The 25,006-nt window shown below is 46.1% G+C and overlaps 1 protein-coding gene across 1 annotated transcript; it reads right to left on the bottom strand.

Moving 5' to 3' along the window:
- On the bottom strand, positions 1–25,006 carry LOC135902714 (uncharacterized). Its single transcript, XM_070533281.1, has 6 exons — positions 24,705–25,006; positions 23,715–23,858; positions 19,397–19,879; positions 3,832–3,945; positions 230–505; positions 1–30 (listed from the first exon to the last, which is right to left on the bottom strand). Exons 1-6 carry the CDS (start codon positions 24,993–24,995, stop codon positions 1–3), a joined length of 1,338 nt encoding a protein of 445 aa, XP_070389382.1. The 5' UTR covers positions 24,996–25,006.

Genomic DNA, 25,006 nt, shown 5'->3' with positions numbered 1-25,006 from the left:
TCACCCTGCGTACTCCAGAGCTTGTCCAGCCTGGAAGAAAGAGAAAGAAATAATTACAGTAAAATATAAGGAGAACATAACATTCCGCGAAGCAAGACAAAGGGTCTGCGTTATTTTCCCTAAAAACATCTTTCGCTGAAGTGGTGCAACGGGGGGCGGCACCACAACGGCCTCTGGCGGCAGCCCGGACCACGCCTAGCGTGCCCAGGCTAACGCCACCCGCCCCTACGGTGGGAGCAGCTAACGCTGCCCTGCCATCTCTCAAAGTGTCCACACCAGTGGCCTCTTCAAGCTCCGGCAGCAGCCAGGGCACCGCGGAGGTCACAGGGGTCCTGTCGACCTCCGGCCCCGTGGGGACGAAGACTCCGTCGCTTGAGACGAAGTCTACGCGACGCACACATCGCTCTCTGGAGCGGGTGTCCCGTGCCTCGCAGGAGGCTATGGACACCAGTCCAAGCCAAACGGCGCAAGTAGCGCCGAAGGAGCGGCGAGGTTCTCTTGACCGCTCCAAAAAGGACAAAACACCAATTACAGGGCCTAACAAAGGCCCTGTAAAGTAATGTCATTCTCCTCTCTCTTGAGACACACAGCACAACTTTTTTTTTTTCAACATGGATGACATCATACAATGGAATATCAGAGGATTATTAAGAAACCTACAAGACATCCAAGGAATTCTCTGTAAGTTTAAACCTAAAGTGCTGTGTGTGCAAGAAACCCACCTATCTTCCAAACACACTAACTTCCTCCGACAATACATGACTTTCAGGAAAGACCGCGAGGATGCTGTCGCATCATCTGGCGGTGTAGCTATCATTGCGGATAGAAGTGTAGCGTGTCAGCATTTGAGGCTCCAAACGGCCCTTGAGGCCGTGGCCGTTCGAGCCGTACTTTTAAATAAACTCATTACCATCTGCTCTTTGTACATACCACCACATTATCAGCTTCACAGCCCCGCGGGGGCGTCTGCGTAAGCAGGCGTTTGGTGTGTTGCGACACCACGGACCCGAGCACACGAGGGTCGGACCCTCCCGCGTGTAGCCGTGCGCGGCTTAGCCGTGTCTGGGGAAAGGGGGATCCTGGGGGTTGAGCCGATGCCGGGCGTTCGGACCTTTAAGGCCCCCCGGCGGAGGCAACACACCTCTTCGGCCTCGGCTTCACATAGACGGCACCTCCAGGCTGACCCACCTGGGGGAAATCGGCAGTCGCCTTTTCCTGTCCTCCTCTCCAATCTTCGTCTTTCTCTCCCACTTTTGCATCTTTCCTGTCTTCTTTTCACTTCTTTTGCTTCCGTATTTCCTGGCGGCAAGGGTTAACCGTGTGTAATGTATCCAATCTCGGGTATATACATTAGGTTATAGTGGCTGTGTACTGCTGGCGCTGGCAGGCTGCATTTATACAGAATCTTGTCACGCCCCCGTGTTGGGCTCCATGGTGGGTGGCTGGCACAGCTGCCGCAATATCAGAAATTTCTATGGCTTTTAGCTCATTCCCCAAGCTACCTGATCGACCTCTTTTGAAAAGAGGCCGCACCGATGAACCCTTTAACTTTTTCGCCAAGAGCAACGATATTTTCCCACATTTTCACGTGATCCATACTGAAACGAACCAAAGGACTGTAAGAACGCTTTCTCCATTTGTTGTTGCGAAGTGCCTCACTGACACACTGGGCCCTGGATACAAAATTACTAAAATGGCCAGTGGCGACCTTCTCCTTGAAGTTCGTGACAAAATACAACACGACAAATTGCCAAATCTTGTTTCATTTGGTGAAACCCCAATTTCAGTAACCCCTCACCGTTCCCTCAACAGCACAAGAGGTGTAGTTTCAGAGCAGGACCTTCTAGAACTGACTGAGGCAGAGCTCCTAGAGGGCTGGAAGGAGCAGCATGTCACTAATGTGCAACGAATCAAGATCCGCCGAGATGACAAAGAAATACCCACAAAACACCTGATCCTTACCTTTTGTACCAGCACTCTTCCTGAAAGCATCGAAACAGGCTATATGAAAATTAATGTCAGACCGTACATACCGAATCCACGACGATGTTTCAAATGCCAAAGATTCGGCCACGGCTCTCAGAGCTGCCGAGGCCGTACCACCTGTGCAAAGTGCGCGTCCCATGACCACCCTGCGGACAACTGCAACGACCCACTTCACTGTGCAAACTGTGACGGCGAACACGCCGCCTATTCTCGCTCCTGTCCTTCATGGAAGAAGGAAAAAGAAATCATAACACTTAAAATAAAAGAAAATATCTCGTTCAAAGAAGCGCGCAAGCGTCTTTCTATTGCACAGGGACCTACATTTTCCGAAGTGGCACGGCTGGGGGCACGGCCACAACGGTATTCGGCGGCTGTTAGGACCACCCAGAGTGGACCGGCGGCATCGCCACTCGCCCCTACTGCGGGACCAGCTAGTGCTGGCCTGCTACCCAGCAAGATCCAGCAGCCCTCAGGGTCTGCTGTTTCTAGTTCTTTAAGGGCCTCTGCTCGCGTAGAGAAGCCCGAAACACCCGCGAGCGGACACCGCGAGCGGACATCCATCGCCTCCACAGAGGCGATGGATACATCACAAAGTGCGTCGGCGTCCCAGACGCCGAAGGCCCGGCGCAGTTCTCAGGAGCGCGCCAAAAAGGACAAAACCCGCATCACGGGGCCTGGAAAGAGCCCTGTGGGCTAAAGTAGCTTCTCTCTCCTAAACACACAGCACATATCAATAACAACATGGATACACCAATATTACATTGGAACGTTAGAGGTCTCCTCCACAACCTCGACGACGTCAAAGAACTCATACATAAATATAATCCAAAGGTGCTGTGTGTACAAGAAACGCATCTAAAACCAACACAGTCAGCCTTTATGACGCAATTCGCCATTTTTCGGAAGGACCGTGACGATGCCAACACCTCTTCCGGTGGTGTAGCAATAATAGCTGATAAGTCCGTTGCATGCCGTGCTCTGGAACTTCAAACACCTCTTGAGGCAGTTGCGGTTCGGGCCTTATTGTTGGGAAAACTAATTAGCATTTGTTCTATTTATATACCGCCTAACTTTCGGCTCCTTCGAGCAGAACTCGAGGGATTAATAGATGCCCTGCCAGAACCATATATACTGGTTGGGGATTTCAATGCACACAATACTCTTTGGGGGGATTCCCGATGCGATGCAAGAGGTCGAATAATTGAACAAATCCTGTTTTCTTCAGGCGCCTGCGTGCTAAATAAGAAACAACCAACATTTTACAGTCTTGCACACAACACATACAGTTACATAGACTTAAGCATAGTATCCCCGACCTTAGTACCCCGTTTAGATTGGAAAGTTATTCAAAACCCTTATGGCAGTGACCATTTTCCTGTGATCCTCCAATCTACAAAAGAACATGATCCTTTCCCACACGCCGCTCGATGGAAGATTGCATCTGCAGACTGGGAAAAATTTAGGACTCTGACGTATATGCCTCGAAACGCTCTTAACGATTTTAATATAAACGATGCTGTTGCTTATTTTACCGCTTTTATGATTGACGCCGCATTGGAGTGCATCCCACAAACAAACGGGACCCTGAAAAAAAGGCGAGTGCCCTGGTGGAACGAGGATTGCAGGAATGCACGGAAAAAACAGAATAAGGCCTGGGACATGCTGCGCCGCTCTCCAACAACTGAGAACCTTGTTAACTTCAAACACATAAAGTCCCAAGGAAGACGAACACGGCGCACGGCTAAAAGGGAAAGCTGGGAAAAATACATCTCCGGTATTAACTCCTATAAACAAGAAGGGAAAGTATGGAGTCGGCTGAAAAAATTAGTAGGCCACCAACCTTACCTCCTGCCTTTGGTCGATGTCCAAGGCAATAACCTTGAAGACCAGGCTAACGCCCTTGGACAGCATTTCGAACATGTGTCCAGTGCCGAACATTATTCGGAGCATTTCCACAAACTAAAAGAATCTGCAGAAAGCAAGCCGTTCAATAGAAAGTGTCGAGAAAACGAACCTTACAACAGTCCCTTCAGTGTTATGGAATTCAGAGCATCATTAAACACTTGTCAAAGCTCTGCTCCCGGAGCCGACCGTATTATGTATGAGATGATAAAGCATCTGGACTCTAGCGCTCAAATGGCTCTGCTGTCCCTCTTTAACACTATTTGGGCAACTGGGTTTCTTCCACTGGCGTGGAGAGAAGCCATCGTAGTACCCATTCTAAAACAAGGTAAAGATGCATCCTCAGTGGAAAGTTACCGTCCCATTGCTTTAACAAGTTGTCTTTGCAAATTTTATGAAAAAATGATAAACCGCAGGCTCTTTCATTTCCTTGAAGAAAACAAACTGCTCGATCCTTATCAGTGCGGCTTTAGAGAGGGCCGTTCTACAACAGACAACCTTGTTCGCATAGAAGCAAACATCCGCGAAGCTTTTATACACAAACAGTTTTTCCTGTCTGTCTTCCTCGACATGGAAAAAGCATATGATACAACGTGGCGGTTTGGAATATTACGAGATCTTTCAGAAATTGGTATCCGCGGAAATATGCTGAACATAATAGAAAGCTACTTAACAAATCGCACGTTCCGCGTTAGAGTTGGGAATGCTCTGTCCAGACCATATACACAGGAAACTGGGGTGCCGCAGGGAGGCGTGCTCAGCTGTACGCTCTTCATCATAAAAATGAACTCCTTACGTTCAGCAATCCCACCCGGCGTGTTCTACTCCTTATATGTAGATGATATACAGATCGGTTTCAAGTCTTGTAACCTCGCAATCTGTGAACGACACATCAAAATTGGACTGAACAAAGTGTCTAAATGGGCCAGAGAAAATGGCTTTAAAATCAATCCCAATAAAAGCTCATGTGTGTTATTCACACGAAAGACAGGACTGACCGCAGATCCCAATATAGACCTAAATGGACAGCGCATACCTGTAAACACAGAACACAAATTTCTAGGCATTATTCTGGACAAAAAATTAACTTTCATTCCGCACCTAAGATATCTTAAGCAAAAATGCCTAAAAACAATGAACATTCTAAAAATCCTATCGCATGCAACATGGGGCAGTGACAGGAAATGCCTCATGAATGTCTACAAAAGCCTTATACGTACACGCCTAGACTATGGGGCCGTGGTTTACCAGTCTGCCACCCCAAGCGCCTTAAAGATTCTTGACCCTATTCATCACTTAGGTATCCGCCTAGCTACCGGTGCCTTCAGGACGAGTCCTGTGGAGAGTCTCTACGTTGAAGCCAACGAGTGGTCGCTTCATCTTCAGAGGTCGTACTGCAGTTTCCTTTACTTTCTGAAAGTTAACGCGAACCGCGATCATCCGTGTTACGAAACCATAAACAACCTCGCATCTGCAACGCTGTTTGATAATCGACCTGCAGCTAGAGAACCATTTTCTCTGCGCGTTAGAAAACTTTTTGAGGAAATGGAAGTTCCGGCTCTTGAGCAAAACCTTATGGCCCCAGCAAAGCCACTGCCGCCGTGGCAATGGCAGCACATAGAATGCGATACATCCTTCATAGAGGTTACAAAACACGCTCCAGAGGCACACATAAGAATGCATTTCTTAAAACTCCAGCACAAGTACCCGTACACAGAATTTTACACTGACGCTTCGAAGTCGCACGCTGGCGTTTCCTACGCAGCTGTCGGCCCATCGTTCTCCGAATCCAACGTTATGCACCCGGAAACAAGCATCTTCACCGCAGAGGCTTACGCAATACTGTCTGCTGTCCAACAAATCAAGAAAACAAAGCTACAGAAAGCCATTGTATTTACAGACTCCCTATCTGTCGTAAAATCTCTGATATCACTTAAGAACCTCAAGAATCCCATACTCATTAATCTATATTCACTCCTGTGCAAGTTATATTCGTGTAATAAACAGGTCATAGTATGTTGGGTGCCTGGGCACAGGGGCATCGAGGGCAACACGCTCGCTGATGAAATTGCCAAATCGATTACAAAAAAAGCTGGCAACTCATCCATAGGTATCGCACCTTCAGACCTAAAGCTATTTTTGCGCAAAAAACTTAGAAGGCATTGGCAACAGATGTGGGATACCGAAACTTCCAATAAACTCCATTTAATTAAGCCACACTTAGGAAATTACGAACCAATAACAAAAACAAGGCGAACTGAAGTCATTTTCTGCCGCCTTAGGATAGGCCATACCTATGGCACACACTCTTATCTATTGACCGGTAGCGAAGTTCCAACCTGTTGTAAATGTGGCGAAACACTGACCGTCCTCCATGTCCTGCTGGAGTGTCGGGAAGTGGAATCTCAAAGAAGAAAGCACTTCCCTCTAGCGTACCGACAGCAGATTCCTTTACACCCATGTATGTTCCTTGGTGCGGACCCGCTTTTTAACCCCAAAACAGTTTTTAACTATTTACAAGATGTTGACGCATTACAAATACTAGGCCCACAAGTTTCGTAGCACGGCCTCAAATCAGAGGCTCCTGCTGCGAAAGCAGCGCTTTGTATAGCACTTGCCTCTGGGCCCTTTGAGTTAAGGACCTTCTTGAGGCAGTAGTGCTACTGACATATATGCATTTTTAGTACCTCACACCTTCATGGTATAACTTTTAGGTTAACAGCACACCTCACAAGCCATTGTCATTATGTTAACATGTTTATACCCTGCTTCTTGTCTTATGCCTCTATACAGCAACACTATCTCGTCATAGACAGCCACCATACCCTTTGTCGTTACTTTTCTCACCGAGTACATAACACCATTGTTTGGCGCTCTTTGGCCATGACTGGCCCTTGCGCCACAAAACCCTATACATCATCATTATCATCAGCTTCACAGGCGCGACTTAGAATCATTAATAGATGAGCTCCCGGAGCCCTATATGATTCTCGGTGATTTTAATGCACACAGCAGTTTGTGGGGCGATTCGCGCTGTGATGCGCGAGGTCGCGTCATCGAACAGGTGCTTTTTTCTTCCGGAACATGTCTCTTGAACACGAAGGAGCCCACATATTTTAACCTAGCCAACAAGTCATACTCTGCCCTAGATCTTAGCATTTTATCGCCGACGCTTTTACCATATTTTAAATGGAATGTGCTTTATAACCCATATGGGAGTGACCACTTCCCAATAATCCGAACTACGCCGAAACAAGATCAACTTCCCCCGCAGGTACCTCGGTGGAAGATTGACACAGCCGATTGGGAACGGTACAGATCTCTTACACACATGACTTGGACTGAGATGTCTGGTATAACTATAGATGATGCTGTTGCATATTTTACAGCTTTTATACTAGATGCCGCCTGTAAATGTATTACTCAAGCGAGCGGCATGGATTCCAAGCGGCGTGTTCCTTGGTGGAACGATGCATGTAGGGAAGCACGGAGGAAGCAGAACAAAGCGTGGGCGCTACTTCGCGTTTCGCCAACAGCAGAAAACTTGGAAAACTTTAAGCATGTCAAATACCAGGGAAGGAGAACGCGCCGGCAAGCAAGACGAGAGAGCTGGGCAAAATTTATATCAAGCATCAACTCGTATACAGATGAGAGAAAAGTCTGGAATAGAGTGAAGAAAGTTAATGGGCAGCAAACGTATTCCTTACCTCTAGTAAATAGCCACGGAGAAAGCCTTGAAGACCAAGCCAACTTTCTCGGTGCACATTTTGAATACATATCGAGCTCTTCACACTACTCCGAAACCTTCCTAAAGTACAAAACACAAATAGAACAGCAAAAACTAGAAAGAAAGTCTGCTAAAAATGCGGCGTACACCTATCCATTCTGTATAGCAGAACTGCAGGCAGCACTAAACTGTTGTAATACATCCGCCCCAGGTTCAGACCGCGTAATATATGAGATGCTAAAACAACTACCACCTGAAACACAGAAAACCCTCCTCTACCTATACAACGTTATTTGGTCTTCCGGCGAGATCCCCTCCGTTTGGAAGGAGGCTATTGTAATTCCAATTCTGAAACACGGGAAGGATCCTTCCTCTGTATCAAGTTACCGACCTATAGCGCCAACAAGTTGCCTCTGCAAAGTATTCGAAAAATGATTACCTGTCGCCTACTACATATCCTCGAATCAAATAAATTCCTCGACCCATACCAGTGCGGGTTTCGCGAGGGTCGATCCACAAGTGACCATCTCATACGTATCGAGGCACGTATTCGTGAAGCTTTTGTTCATAAGCAGTTTTTTTATCTGTATTCTTGGATATGGAGAAAGCTTATGATACTGCCTGGCGGTTTGGGATATTGAGAGACCTCTCACAGTTAGGTATACATGGCAATATGTTTAGTGTTATTGAAAGCTATCTGTCTAATCGCACATTCCGTGTTCGAGTGGGCAATGTCTTGTCACGGAAATTTATACAGGAAACAGGAGTGCCGCAGGGCGGTGTGCTCAGCTGCACGCTCTTTATAGTAAAAATGAATTCTCTTCGTCTACACATACCACGTAACATTTTCTATTCAACGTATGTTGACGATGTGCAGATAGGATTCCAATCAAGTTCTCTTGCAATCTGTGAGCGACCGCTCCAGCTTGGCCTTAACAAGGTCTCCAAATGGGCTGAAGAGAACGGGTTCAGACTGAACCCGCAAAAAAGCACATGTGTCGTTTTCTCGAGAAAAAGGGGCCTGCACGCTGATCCTGAAATTCTGTTGAATGGTGAGCGTCTGCCTGTAAACAAGGAACATAAATTTTTAGGCATAACTTTAGACGCGAAATTAACCTTTGTGCCGCACATAAAGTATCTTAAAATCAAATGTATGAAAACAATGAATATCTTAAAGGTGCTCTCACGAACAACCTGGGGCAGTGATAGAAAATGTCTCCTGAATTTGTATAAAAGCCTCATACGCACACGACTAGACTACGGAGCCATAGTCTACCAGTCGGCTACTCCAACTGCTCTAAAGATGCTGGACCCTGTCCACCACTTAGGAATTCGCCTGTCCACAGGTGCCTTTAGAACAAGCCCAGTGGAAAGTCTGTACGTTGAATCGGATGAATGGTCACTTCAACTGCAGAGAACATACTCGTCTTTCATGCATTTTCTTAGAGTAAACGGAAACAGTCAGCACCCCACGTATTACACTATAAATGATTTGTCCAGTTGTCAACTTTTTCGCAACCGGCCCACAGTGGCAAAGCCCTTCTCACTGTGTGTCAGAGACATAGCTGAAGAAACAAGTTTTCCCCTGCTTGAATACCATCCCTTACAAAAATGGGTTTGGCCTTTCTGTCACTCATGAGTCACCTATCAGTCACCCCTGTCACCTAGCTGTAGACTCGACCTTTCTGTAGACTAAGTCTGCAGAATGTCTGCAGACACCATGCGGACTGCAAGTAGAGTTGTCTGTAATATGCGTGCCCAGTGAGTGTGTGAGTAAACATATATATGTATCTATATATACATACATATTCTGAACCATAACACATTTTATAACTACGGTTAAATAGGTTTGACCTTTCAGTCACCCATGAGTCACCCACCAGTCACCTCTACGTAGACCTAGTCTGCAGATTGTCTGCAGACATCGTGTGGACGGCAAGTAGACTTGTCTGTAATATGCATGTCCAGCGAGTGAGTGTACGTATATATATATATATGTATATATATATACACGCACACACATATTCTGAGCCATTACACACTTTATAATTACGGTTAAATAGGTTTGACCTTTCAGTCACCCATGAGTCACCCAACAGTCACCTCTACGTAGACCTAGTCTGCAGATAGTCTGCAGACATCGTGTGGACGGCAAGTACACTTGTCTGTAATATGCATGTCGAGCGAGTGAGTGTACATATTTATATATATATGTATATATATATACACGCACACATATATTCTGAGCTATTACACATTTTATAATTACGGTTAAATAGGTTTGACCTTTCAGTCACCCATGAGTCACCCACCAGTCACCTCCACGTAGACCTAGTCTGCAGATTGTCTGCAGACAATGTGTGGACGGCAAGTAGACTTGCCTGTAATATGCATGCCCAGCGAGTGTGAGTGTATATATACATATATATGTATATATATATACACGCACACATATATTCTGAGCTATTACACATTTTATAATTACGGTTAAATAGGTTTGACCTTTCAGTCACCCATGAGTCACCCACCAGTCACCTCCACGTTGACCTAGTCTGCAGATTGTCTGCAGACATTGTGTGGATGGCAAGTAGATCGACCCGTCATGTAATATGCATGCATGCCCAGCGAGTGTGTCTATATATATATACATATATATATATATATATATATATATATATATATATATATATATATATATTCTGAACGATTACACATTTTGTAATTACGATCAAATAGGTAAATTTGACCTTTCAGTCACCCTCGAGTCACCCAGCAGTCACCTCCACGTAGACTTCGTCTGCAAATACCGTACAGACAGCCTGCAGACTGAACCACGACACATTTTGTCATTACGGTTAGTTTTACAGTTTTCAACTTTGTCACCCATTGCTACAAACAGTCTGACAATGGCCGTAAGCTAAAGCAATTAATAATAATTGAAATAAGGTAGTGGCTATGTAAGTTGCCTTAAATGTACCAGTTGTACTATGGGTCAAGTGATCCTGGATCCTGGATAAAAGTGATCTATACATGGTTATTCGACACTCAGTCTCACACCGAATGCTAGTTACAAACCATGCATGCTTGCATCTACGAAAACTTGTTCGATCAGTAGAACTCCAAGGTTAACCTGGTGCTGAACACAATTCTTGCTAAAACTAGAGTGCCCATTCCTAGCATGTGTGGAGGCATGTCCAAATTAAAGCAGATTTTAATAGCTCATGGCACATCTGTAGCATGTCCATCAGCTAACCCTTAGTGCTCCCATAAATAAAAAAAAAGTGCGATCTACAGAAGGTATGCAGTTTTATACTCCAGCAAGCTTACAGAAAAGCTTACCAGAACAGCATACAGGTCACACAGGCCTGCGATAACGAAAAAGATGCTCACGACATAGGCTAATAATAAGGTAGTTATATAAACATCAATCAATAAATATTTATTTGACATTCATTCATTTACAAAACAAAAGCTTGCATCAGAACTAAAAGGTGCTAGTTCGCAGCTTGACAAGATATTTATCCTTCAAAGCAATGAAGACAGAAATAGAGGCAAACATCACATTTAGTTGGCGCCCACTTCAGGCAATGTGTTATCGGCGATACATACTTGAAGTAGGTATATACAAGATGCACATGTAGTTATTCTCTTCAGATAAACATTTCAAACTGAGCACACTAATTTTCCAACAAACACACAAGATATAGCAGAAACACTGAAATCAAATTTATGTGCACAGGCAAGTCAACTAAGTACATAAGTACAGACATGTCACACACTAAAATCTAACAATTGTTAGAGAACCACAAATGATGCATACATAATTCATGTGTTGCTGCTATGGCAAAATACTAAAAAATCAACATTTCTGTGACACAAACAAGTTTTTTATAGCTAATTCACAGTGATGTAACAATTTACTTGATTTGAACAAGGCAGATTTAACGATCTGAAGGAAAACATTCAATCAATTATACGAGAGCACTTGACCAGTGCTTTTGAAAGCATTTAGAATCAATGGAATGAGCATTATATTGTTACGGTGAAAGGAAGGAAGAAGTTGAATTGGACTAGAGGAAGACGAAGTCTGGCAGTTGCCTAAACGCCATATACCTCAGTTGTAAATACACATTATTTTGCACTCGTGGGTCTGCTTTCTTCCTGCAACATTTTGGTGGAAGGTGTGGGGTACAATCACGGAACTTCACAGCGGACCTCATCTACCTGCCGCCACAATGGCAAATCAACTGACACAAGCGACGCCTCAGCAGCCCGTGCCAACGGTCACCTTCACTCATTTGCGGCACTCAGGGACATTTTGTGGCACGGACAACGCCGACGTAAAGGACTGGCTTACGATGTACAAGCGAGTGTGCGACAACAACAGGTGGGATCCAACAATGATGCTAGCAAATGTGATATTTTATCTATGAGGAACTGCAAAGCAATGGTACCACACACACGAAGCTGACGTAACGAGCTGGGATGTCTGCAAAGAAAAAATGCAAGACCTGTTTGGCAGACCTGTCGGTCGTCAGCTGGCAGCAAAAAAAGAACTTGCGTGCCGCGCTCAGACGTCCACAGAATCCTATGTCATGTACATACAGGATGTGCTGGCCCTCTGTCGCAAGGCTGATAACAACATGACCGAGGTAGACAAGATTGGTCACATACTGAAAGGTATTGCAGACGATGCCTTCAATCTTCTGATGTGTAAGGATTGTGCCACTGTGGATGCAATTATAAAGGAGTGCCGGCGCTTCGAACAAGTGAAGGGCCACCGTGTCGCTCAAACTTTTGACCGATTGCCCAATACCGCCACGGTTTGTTCGGCCCACAGGACTGGAAGATATCACGCGCATCGTTCGCCGTGAGCTTGAGGCCATGGCTCCGGCTCCAGTTCGTTCCGAGCATACCCGCTATCTCCCTTATACAAGCGGTCATTCGGGACGAAATAGCAAGTTTGGGCATTCCATCTCTCCGCTCGGTGCGCCATACGATTCACGTACAAGATTTCTCTGGCGACTCGCTCCCAGACGCAAAGCTTTCTGCCACTCCGTCGCAACCCAGCTGACTGGCGCACAGCGGATCATAAACCCATCTGTTTTAATTGTTCCGGTATTGGACACATCGCCCGTCATTGCCGCAACCACTGGTCGTTGCCTCCTCGGTGGTTGTCTCTGAGTCACTACCGCCAAGAACCAGACAATCTTACTTTCTCGCCCTTTATGCTAACTAGGAACATCAACGCCGACAGTGCTCCACCCAGGTCCAGCCACTCCCCATCTCCGCAAGGTCGTAGGTCCTGTTCGCCTCGTTCACTGCTCTTCGTCCCCTTCTGCAACCGGTTGCTTCGCTACGGGAAACTAGGTGGTGCAGCTCCCGGAGTTGAAGCTGCAACTGCAACCCAGCCCACAAATCCTTTGTTGCCCCTGCCTACATGTGGAAACCTACTGGACATTGAAGTTGATGGCGTTCCTGTTAGATCTCTCGTTGATACAGGAGCGCAGCTTTCAGTTATGAGGGCTGCTCTCCGCCAAAGGCTCAAAAAGGTTCTGACACCCGCCGTACTGTACACTGTGCGAGTCGCCGATGGGAGTACTTCACCTGTCCTTGGAAAGTGCACAGCACGTGTGACCATTTGGGGGCCATTATACTGTTGTTCTATTTATCGTCCTTGAACACTGTCCGCACGACCTAATTCTCGGCCTCGACTTCCTTTCGAAACACTCTGCCCAAACTGACTGCTCCGCAGGTGTTGTACAGTTGGATCTGCCACTTCCTGCCGACGCAACAACTTGTGCTTCACACCGCTTATGTTTTGCTGAGATTGCAAGGCTGTCTCCACAGGCGGCTACAAATGTCCTCTTGACGCCCTGTCCTCCCATACCTGATGGCGAGTACGTCATGCCGTCGCTTACTCATGTGGTTTTGTCACGCAATATTGCCCTACCAAGCACCTTAATCCGGATCCGCGAAAACCGCGCACGCATGCCGATCCTGAATTTTGGATTTTTGTCGCATGTGCTGCCACACGGTATCGCCATAGCGCATACCACTCCTTTAGAAGAACTTAAGATTTCTTCTTTGACCTCTGAATCCTTCCTCAGTACCCAACGGACCTTTGTCACCCACTCCTCTGTACTAGACGCCTGCGGATGATGCTTGTAAGATGATCGCCCCCGACCTTCCTTCTGAGCAAACAGCTCTTCGTCACCTCCTGTCATTTTTTGGGACATCTTTGATTTGGATGACCGTCCACTTGACCAGACATCTGTTGTCACACATCGCATCAACACCGGTGATGCCAGCCCTATTCATAGGCGGCCATATCATGTCTCTGCAGCAGAAAGGGCCATCATGCAGAAAGAGGTAGACAGGATGATGGACAAGGACATCATTGAACCTTCCAGTAGCCCGTGGGCATCACCGATTTTCTTAGTAAAAAAAAACGGCAACTCGTGGCGCTTCTGCATTGACTACCGTCACCTCAACAGGATAACAAAGAAGGATGTTTATCCCCTGCCTCGCATTGACAACGCTCTTGACTGCCTTCACGGATCCCAATACTTTTCATCAATTGACCTCCGCTCCGGCTATTGGCAGATTAGCGTCGATGAGATGGACCGCGAGAAAACCGCTTTCGTCACACCGGACGGTCTGTACCAATTTAAAGCCATGCCCTTTGGATTGTGCAATGTGCCAGCTACATTCGAGCGCATGATGGACTCTCTCTAGCGTGGCTTGAAGTGGTCTACATGCCTCTGTTACCTCGATGATGCGATTGTGTTTTCGCCGAACTTTGAGAGCCACCTGCAGTGCCTCACAACCATACTCTCCGTGTTTCGCAGGGCTGGCCTTCAGCTAAACTCCCAAGTGCCATTTCAGTCGCCGTGAAATTAACATGCTCAGCCCCCCATCTTACAAACACCGCTGGAATCCAACCTGATCCACAGAAAGTTCACGCCGTGCGAAATTTTCCTGTACCTTGTTCAACAAACGATGTCCGTAGTTTTCTGGGCTTATGCTCTTATTTCCGGCGATTTGTGAAAAATTTCGACATCGCTCACCCTCTCACTGACCTTAAGAAAGGCGCCTCTTTCTCTTGGGGACCACTGCAGGAGAAAGCCTTCTCTACCCTGACTGAGCGGCTTACAACTTCCCCAATTCTGTCACACTTTGACCCTTCTGCACCCACTGAAGTACGAACTGACGCGAGTGGTCATGGCATCGGTGCTGTCTTCGCTCAGAATCAACAGGGCCAAGACCGTGTCATCGCTTACACTAGCCGCCTTGTTTCCACGCCTGAGCGTAATTACTCCATCACTGAGAGAATGCCTCGCGCTCGTATGGGCGGTCGCGAAATTTCGGCCATACCTTTTCGGTCGGAGCTTCTGCGTCGTAACCGATCATCACGCCCTCTGCTGGCTCTCCACTTTGAAGGACCCAACTGGACGACTTGCACATTGGGCATTGCGTCTACAAGAATATGCATTTTCTATTATGTATAAGTCAGGGCGCCTGCATAATGACGCTGACTGCCTGTCCCTCTCAGTATGCTCCGAGCATCGGAGAGTGTACGACGGGCTTGTCCGTGAGAGTTCTTTTTCATTCTTGTGCAAGTGAAAATGCTGCGCTCATTAAAGCCAAGATTTGCAATCAAGTTTTGCGTGAAACTTGGCAAGACCGCTGCGGGAAGTGTTACTATGCTCAAGACTGCTTACAAAGAACATGCCCTGTCAGATCGGCAAGTGTTTCAGAGGCACAAGGCCTCTTTGGAAGGCCGGGAAGAGGTTGACGACGAAGACCGTGCCAGACAGCCATGCATGACCACCACGAATGAAAATGTGACGCTAGTCAGGGAACCGCTGAACTCTGACCGACGATTAAGTGTTCATTTAATGGCCGACATGTTAAACATGCCAAAAACTCAAGTTCATGAAATCATTACAAAGGATATCGGCATGCGGAAGGTGTGCGCAAAAAGGGTTTCAAAAGTGCTCACTGTCGACCAAAGGTCGCACTGCATTGAAACGTGCCAAGAAAAGCTCGACATGTGCAATAGTGATTGAAAATTTTTGGACGTCATTACAGGTGACGAGACTTGGGTATTTGAATATGACCCAGAGACCAAAAGGCAATCATCAGAGGGGCACACACACTCATCCCCTCGCCAGAAGAAAGCAAGGATGAGCAAATGAAAGATCAAGATCATGCTCATCTGTTTTTTTACATCCACGGACTGGTTCATCACTAGTTTGTAGAACCTGGAACTACAGTGAACCCCAAAGCTTATGTGGAAGTCCTCAAAGACTGAAACACAGGGTTCAACGCATCCAGCCGGACATCGCAGACAACTGGAAGTTGCACCACGATAATGCGCTGGCCCACAGCGCCTTCATCATCACAAACTACCTGGTTAAAGCAGGGGCGTCAACTATCCCCCAGCTTCCGTACAACGCAGACTAGGCTCCCCCCCAAACTTTTTTTCTGTTTCCACGCCTCAAAACACCCCTGAAAGGCAAGCATTTTGGGACTGTGGACGGGATCAGAGCAGCTTGCACCGCAGCATTAAAGGTTATTCCGGAGGAGGACTAACGCAACGCATTCGAGAGCTGGAAGGCTCGCTGGAACTGATGTATCGACTCAAAATGAGAGTATTTGGAACATTTTTAAACACTTGCAAGGATAAATTCAATAAATTATTTGTAATGGCCTTACTGACATTACTTTTAGGACAGACCCTGTACATGAACACAAAAATAATGCACTCTTATAAATCTGTGGGTAGGCACAATTGTATGACAGGAAAACAAATACATGAACCTGTTGCATTGAATTGCAGGCCTATATATAAAAAACCTATATACATAGTGTACAGCCTATATACCAGGTGTCCCAGTTAACTTGGACCAAGATTAATGCCCAAGAGCTCTAGAAAAATCGTACCGACTGCACAGTAGCCGTAGATACTTATGGCCAATATTGTTTTCATCACGAAGTATTAATTACTTTTAATTAGAGAACTTTTTAATTATTGCTTGAATCGCAAACATATCAATTACAAAGTTGTAGGGCACCTCAAATAACCTCCGAAACAAGCATTTTAGTGCTCAGCTTTGCCTCATTGGTTTTTCTGAGAAAGAACAAAAGCGCGCAAAACATCCAAAATACGAGATAGGTACACACTCTGCTACACAAGTGCTCCCAAGCGAATAGCCATGGATACACAGCTTTACTAGTGGCGGCAGCTCGATACAGGGCTTCACACTATGTGATGGTCGCGGCATCAAAAGAACACACCGCTGACGGATTGATAAGCGTAGCGGAGCCTTGTATGATGCAGCGATAAGAGAATGCAGCCGTGCTTATTTCAATGGTTGCTTGTAGGAGCTTGAGTAACGGCGTGCAAGTGAATCTATTTCGCATGTCGCGGGCTTTTGTATTTTCTTGGAAAAAACAACCAGGACCACTTCAGCATGAAATAAATGTTTGATTTGGAGGTTATTTAAGATGCCCTAAAACATTGTAATTATTATGTTTGCGATTCCAGCAATAATTACAAGTTGACTATTTAAAAGCAATGAATTAATAATTTGCGATAAAAAAATACTGGCTGCAAGTACGTACGACTGCCACTACTATGCAGTCGGTACGATTTCTCTAGAGCTCTTAGTTTTTTAATTTTGGTCCAAGTTAACTGGGACACCCTGTATGAAACAATAGAAACAAGCTTACACCTACCACAGACAAAACACAAGCAACTCTGAGGGGAATGTAGAAGGAGCAAAAACAGAAAAGCATATAGTAACAGCATGAGCAATGGTACTTTGTGTGCTGCAACAGCACAAATGAGAGGGACACAAAAGTAGTGCTAATCTCTTTAAGTCGCTTATCGTTCTAATCATTCTAAGAATTTCATAACTGTCAATGTAGTCTCCCTGAGAGGCAATGCACTCATATTATCGGTCGTTTGCTTATTCAAAACTGTTGAGAAATTCTACCACTTCAGTGCTAACAATGTTGCAGTATGTGCACCAAATGAGATATCTTATTATTTTCTCCGCTCATGCTTCAATATAAAAATTTGTTACTTCTCGCTCTCTCCCTCCTCTTGCAAGGACATCTTTACGTTGCTTCAAAAATGCACTTGCTGGCAACACAGCACACAAATGTCTTTGACGATGACTGCAACAACATACATTTTCGTGGATTTTCAGAAGCCATCTCTACTCTGTCTGACGTCGTGCAAACTTCATGTATGATGGTTCCACTCAAGTTATCGGCAACAAATGTTCTTGCAACCTTAAGTTTGCACAAACGAAATACAACACGGCGAACACATGTACATGATCGATGTCCCTCTACACAAGTCGCCAAAATATCCTCGATCTGGCCAAATGTACCATTGATGTACACGACCGAGTTAAGGCGGCGCGACTTATCAAGGCCCTTCGTGCAGTAGAGGAAACTGCCAATCAGCACTTTTTTGTATGAGATGCCACGGTTACCGATCTCTCCTTTTCCGAAAAAAACGACACCACCAGTGCTCTCGGAGTTCTTTCGCAGGTTGTACCCCCTTAAAAAGTACCTCATTAGCCGGTGCTTCGACTGGGCATCCTCAAAGTGGGAACATTTGTCCCATATGATGGGAAGGTGCGACAGAAAATAAAACTTCTCAACCACTTGCCAGCCAGCATAGCGTGTGCCGTTCACAAGTTGCACGAGCTGCCCATTCATGCCCTCAAAAGCATACGCCGAATAATTCCACAATGGGCCCCATACTTCCACTGATGCAACAAGGTGTAGTAAAAGGTGGGCGTTGTATGTCATGTGTGCTATTCCATACAGCTCTTCGTACTCTCTCACAAACTCGCACATTGTCCTGCCAGCTTCTTTCAGTTTTTCTGCTGCGACTGTGTCAGCAAGAAGAAAGTGCATGAGCCTAACAAACTTCAACCAATTCTTGTAGTATGCTCTCGGCAAAATCTTATGGAGCACTATTGGAGAATAAAACAACAACCAGTTGCGCCACTCTGATGCTTTCCAGTACTTCCGGAGTTTAAGTGAGCGCGGCAGCCTAGAAATCTCCCAGATAGGTTTAAAAAGATGCAGCCGCTGGTCGATTTCATTAATTTTGCCTCCAAGACTGTATGGGAACGACATGGAGGTGTCGAACCACATGCATGCCATGTGCCTAACAAAGCCAGCACACACAGCATGCATGTAGTCGACAACGAAACCTGCCGGAAATGAAAAAAATGCCAAATCGAACAGCACGCTTGAACCTTTAACACCACATTCGGCTTGCAGTGTTGCCTCTGCTTTAGCAGCATTTCGCAGAAATGTCTCGTGTGTTCTGGGCGCTGGTCGAGGAGAGACAACAGGGTATACGCGGACATGACCGCTGCCTTTCCGAACAACTTGTCCCTCATGCATGCACCATGCACAGCCATAAGAACCATTAAATTGGCTCATGTTCATTACCATGGCTCTGGCCACTGTGTCAACGCAACAGGGCCCTGGAAAAATTCGCACCTTTAGGACATTTCCTTTCACATCTGTATACTCGAAACCACTGTTGGAGAGAATGTTCATTTGTTCAACAAATGGCTTCAGAAAGGAATTCATTTTGGGTTTTGTGGGACCAAACCACAACCCAGCTAGGAGCATGTGTTTTGCTCTCACTTTCTGGGGCAATTCATTTATTTGAAGAAGAAGTGGCCATATGCTGTACCCAGATGACTCGTAAAGAGGAACACCATCTGTATTCCATGTTACCGACAAGTCATGGGTAGACATTGGCAGGTTGTGGTAACCCTGGCTTGTCGTTACCTCGCCTACATCATACGACAGTTGTCTAGGCAACGACTTAAAGTCTAGTGCAGCGAGCGAAAGTTTGTCTTCGACTTGCTTGGCAATGTCGAATGTAAGAAAATAGTTTTCTTTTTTTTCTAGCATGTCGACAACAAAATCAGCACCACAGGTAGAACAGTGGAGTTCCTGTGCCTGCCTCTCGCCCAGATAAAGTGAGCAAGACGGGCAATAGAAATGTAATGTGGCGTTCTCCCTAGCATTTGTAAATTGCTTAAAAAAGGCATATTTCGACGTTGGTATGGCAGCTTCCTCAGGCACGTGGGCTTCAATAAGCTTCAGAAGGCTCTCAGTTGCCTCCTTAGTGGTGTTATGCCGCAGGCAATGCCCAAGAATAAGCACCATGCTTTCACCAACGGTCACACGTGATCCAGCGTACAGTGGCTCATCCTGCAAAACAAGAAAAACAGTCCTGAATACTGAACTGTCATACATCACATCACCTGTATGCAGGATTACAATACAAAAAAATTGTCAGGTTGACTGGTTTATGTGCACAGTAAAAGCTGCAAGTTCAGCCTTGTGAGGAGAGTAAGGTAAGCAAGAAAAGACAGAAGCACATAGATGCAAGCTATGCCACAACAAGAATTCTCATTTACCTGTTCCTTTCCCTTCTGCTTCCATACTTATATGCTTCGCTTGCACTATTTTGTTTTGTGGTTATTGAGACACAGGTTGTGTTATACTTCTGTCAAATGGGCACCCACAAACTCCTTTTAACTTCGTTGTCTTTATCTCAGTGGAGATGCACTCAGTGTCACATCGTCGCCCTTCTAATAAGGGAGTTAATGGTGCTGTTGGTCAAGGGAGATCGGTGATCTCCTTTGGCGGCTGAAAGGAGTCTTCTCGTGCCCATACTTGCTGTCGTAAAGCTGATGATTTCATTATCGTTTGCATTAAAATTAATCTTGCACGTGTTTGGAATGTTTCTCTTGAATTGAATAAAAGTTCAAGCACAATTCAGCAAGAGTTATGCTTACTACTACACAATACTCTCAACCTAGGCCGCTTGGCGCAATGCTTTTCTAGTCTTTCAGGGCGTTTACAGGCACCCTACAGAATCGGATCAAGTCGGCTTGTCAGGCTGGAATATGCCTGTCGAGTTCATGTAAATGCTAGCCGGTCAAACTGAACAAGCATCGAGTCCGGCTGAGTCAGCCCGACTGCATAGGGTAGTTTGAAGCAGTCCGGGTCCGGCTTGCCATGCAGAGACTTGCACAAGAATGCTGGGTCAGCGGCGGCAATAGTATCAGGTTAAAGGCCAAGACAAGGCACTGTGCAGTGAAACCTCATCGTAGCAATAAGACCCACAAAATGCACAAAATGCTCCATGCACAAAATTTTGCATTTTGGATATAGTTTGCAGCAGTTCGGGTAGCAGAACGCAGAGCCTACTCGCCATGCTATGGGCAGGTTGCAAGTGCATAGGCGGCGCCCTGTTTTTCCGGCCCCTAGCGCCATCTGACGAATAGTTGCGCGAATGTGGGAGGATAACTCTCGGCGTCAGCAGCCCGCGCTGCGTGTTTGGCGTCCTGCCAAACGGTAGCGATGGCGCTAAACAGCGTGCCGATATTAATTTTAACCGGGTTTCGGGAATTACAAGATCTTCGTAGCTTTTTTCGTGAAAAGAATTTAGAGAAAGGAAGTCGTCTATTTGAAGTGGGGCACGTCTACGACGTGAGGGAAGTGTTGAACTCGCACTAATCGGAAGTGACTGCTAGGTTTATTCCGCAAACGAAAAATAATGCACCAGCGAGATACGTGAAGCTCAGCGTAAGTTACTTCGTTATCTACGGTGTGGACGCATGAAATTATAGGCGACATTGATTCTTGAAGATCGGCGACAGCAGACAAATCCTAGCGGGGAGCTGCGATAGCCGTGCTGGCATCGCAGGGAAGTGCAAGGACGCCGCGGTAGTTTCCCTGTACATACAGGACGGCAAATACGAATCCAAAACATCTCATCCAGGAACGTGGAGCGTACGAACGACTCGTAAGACCTACCAGAGGTATTCTAACGTTGCTCTCCCCAAACACAGAAAAATGGGGATGAACTTACCAGTTGTGTTAGACTACGCTGGGAAAATATTTTCGCCCAAGTTACTGGAAGTGCGATACTCTTATGTTGCGATTTTTTCAGTGCGTGCAAAGGAGGTTCCAATAAACCACGTTGTCAAAAATTTTGGTTATCTCAACTGCCCCTTCGTTGATAATATGCTGGGCGCAGAAGGGCGTATACCAGCTCAGCCGGCTTCAACCCCTCCTCAAATCTCTCAGCAAGCCCTAGCGCTGTTTGAATGGGAGAGGATTGGGAAAGAGTTCCACAGCTTTACTGCAGTTCAGTGTGGGAACAAACTACTTTGTTTGCTGCATATCCTGGTACGCACTGCAGGCAGTGGCGTAGCAACAGGTTGGGGGGGGGGGTCCGAGGGGCCTGTGTGGAGGTGTCATATACGCCTGGAGACACACGGAAATTGTTGATAACCTCACCTTCCTCGAATAAACACGGGGGAGGGGGGGAGGGGACAGAAGACCTATGGGCACCGGGTGCCAGACGACCTAGCTACGCCACTGACTGCAGGTGTCCCGTTGCTGCCATCATTGCTGTAAAAGCAAAGAATTCAGCGTTATAACGCACTTGACATAACGCCGGAACATAAAACAGCTTATGCCGTCTGACGAGCGCTATCCAGTGTTGACGTCGTTCTGCTTCATACGGTCGGCTTGGAAACCTGTAAAACTTTGTTCCTCGTGAGTTGGTGTACGTGCTGTTGCAGCCCACTACTCAACAGCTCGGGTTGCACTTCGGCATTGCTCAGAAAAGGCAACAGTTACGCGCGAAACAGTCCACATACAGGCTTTCCGAACGCAAGCGGGCCGGTCGTATCCTGCCGGTTCCGCGCTCGCCGCCGCGAGGGGCGCCCTAGTAGGCGCGGGAACTACGTTCGCAACCTGCCTATGGTGGCTAGTCGCGCTGCAAAGGAAACCACACATGAGCACAGGCTGGCTAATGTCACTGTCAGCAATGCTATGTTTAGCGAGCGAACTTTGATTCTTAATGAGGGGCATGACTTTCGCATCAAACAAATTGAATAATATTCTTATGGAAAGAGCATTACTTATAATAGCTACGAGTGTAATTAAAAGTTATATTCTTTTACCTGTACAAAAAACAAACACCGCTGAATGCGCCTCTGGCGGCTACTTTTAAAACCTTGTTATTGGCCATGTGACACGACCGCAACTTCCTTGAGCTCAAACTCCCTTAGGAAGTCTCGCGCACCCTTATGCTGAAGGAGTTCGTGGGTGCCCGTGTGACACGGGTATTAATCAGTCAGCCTGCTAAGTGCAATGACAGTAAATTCACATTGAGTAAGCACAGCACTCTCCACTGTGCAGGTTGCAACATGCTGCATTTGTGTAGATTCATAAAAAAGTAGCATGCAAATCATGTTTACATTTTTTTACAAGTCACCGTGTTGAATTGCACTTTGTGAGGAAGTCAAAATATTTTGAAGTAATTCTACTCTAGATTAGTGGCAACAATGCTCAGTATAGTTTAGAGACTGTTGGTGGCCGGACAGATGGATTCATCAACAGGAGTGTCACGTTATGAGCAGATGAGCAAAACGTGAACAAGGTGAATGCAATCAGTTTTGCTCATCGTCTTGAATTTCCATCTCCCGCATTCCCCGTGTTTTCCCTGGACATCTTGAGCAGGTATTTTGGCCCTGTTCCATTTTCTCTGCAGGAGTGCAGGGGATGACAAGGGCTAAGACAAGGAAGGGCGGATGGTCATCTGTTTGAACAGCACAATTTTATGTAATGACAACTAATCTCATTTTACACCTGAGGAGCTGACAAGACAGATGTACTATTTTTTAGTTGAATACCGCAAGAACCGGGCTGCGTACAGACATGTGTGTCAATTTCTAGAACTACAATAATTTAATGCACAGAACTGCAAAAATGACAGCCAACCATGAGCGGAGGCATGGTATGGGTGTTGTGGTGACCAGTAACTAACAGCTGATAAGGAGAAACAAATGTGGAATGAACAATCCTTCATGACAAGCAGGAGTGTCATGAACAAAACCAGGAAAGAATGAACCTTTCATTAATGGATTTGCTCCCACTTAGGATTTTTTGAGGAGGAGAAAGGACATGCCCGTCCTTGACTTATGACTCTATAGTGCCCATGAGTAAGACTACTGAAAAGACTGACCAGTTCTGATGTCTGGTTTGCTGAGGGTTCATGCTGGGGCGACAAGTCCTCGTCATCACTGGAGCACAAGGATACATCATCCAGCAGGTCATATCTCAGAGCATCAGCAGGATCTTCTTCTGTTGCAGAATCTGCTTCTGAATCCTGTGGAAACAGACCTGTTCTGTATTATTACTCAAGAAAAATATATGAAGAATGCAGGCTTAACAGGGCTTACTGCATCATTGCACATAGCAGCAGAGAGTGTAAAGCATATGCTACAGCTATAAAGAGTAACTTTATCTTGCATAATACTTGACAAAGTTCAAAGTGTGGAGCTGAACAGATGCATGAAGGTTGTAACAAAACAAAAAGTTGTGCCATTCTCTAATTGCTGTCCACTCGAAAGCGACCGATAAACAAATGCTTTCGTACAGTCGAATGATTTATGTACTAATAGGCGCGTTACTTCTATAAAGACGCTTTATACGTTTTTTTTTTCTGTAGAATATCCTTTGAACTGAACGAACATTTATTTTCTGATAAGCTTGCAACGAAAATCGAACTGTAACTACCGTCATCGCACATTTGATTCCATTACATCTAGATGTGTGTCACGGACACCAAGATTTAGTGACGTTAAGGAATTGAAGGCCTCAACTCAAATAGCGTTAATTTGCGCGAATGTGGCACAGGTATAAGTTCAGTGACAGTTATAATTTACGTGCACGCCAGCGGGGCGGCATTCGGTTCGACGACAGACGTCCATGCAGGCTACTATCACCACTAACGTTTTTTTTTTCTTTTGCGGGCGCAAGTTTGCCAAATGAACTGTTCCAGTTTATTGGTCGACTTCGCCTTGTTCTCTGCCTGCCTGGGCACCGGCCGCACTATGTGCCAACACGCGAAATGCAAAATGATGTACGCGAACATTCACGATGCAGCAATAGCAGATTTGTGTGTTAAAACAAGTCTTGCAAGAAAATTAAACAGTACTTAAGTCGCACTTACACTTTGTACGATATTCAGCTGCCCATCGCTTGCTTCAGGAAGCCCATCACTTATGGAGCCGAGGGACGGGTCTGCTGCTGTGTCGTCGAGGAAGTCGTCACTCGTAGATTCTTCGCCACTTAAAGCGTCAGCCGGCATTCCCACTGCAGCCGCTGCATCTTCCACTCTGTCGGGACCTCCAAGCAGCGAGGGGCCATCACTATGAGCAGCTTTCTTCGCGTGCCTAGCTTCTGTTGAGCGAGGCTTCCCAATATTGTCTTTGAACAGCCACTCTCGGTATCTTTTCGGCATATTTTCAGAAC

The sequence above is a fragment of the Dermacentor albipictus genome, chromosome 2 (assembly GCF_038994185.2).
Source record: "Dermacentor albipictus isolate Rhodes 1998 colony chromosome 2, USDA_Dalb.pri_finalv2, whole genome shotgun sequence".
Taxonomy (NCBI): Eukaryota; Metazoa; Arthropoda; class Arachnida; order Ixodida; family Ixodidae; genus Dermacentor; species Dermacentor albipictus.
The sequence above is the reverse complement of the archived record's forward strand: the minus strand, read 5'-3'. Positions and strand labels throughout refer to the sequence as shown.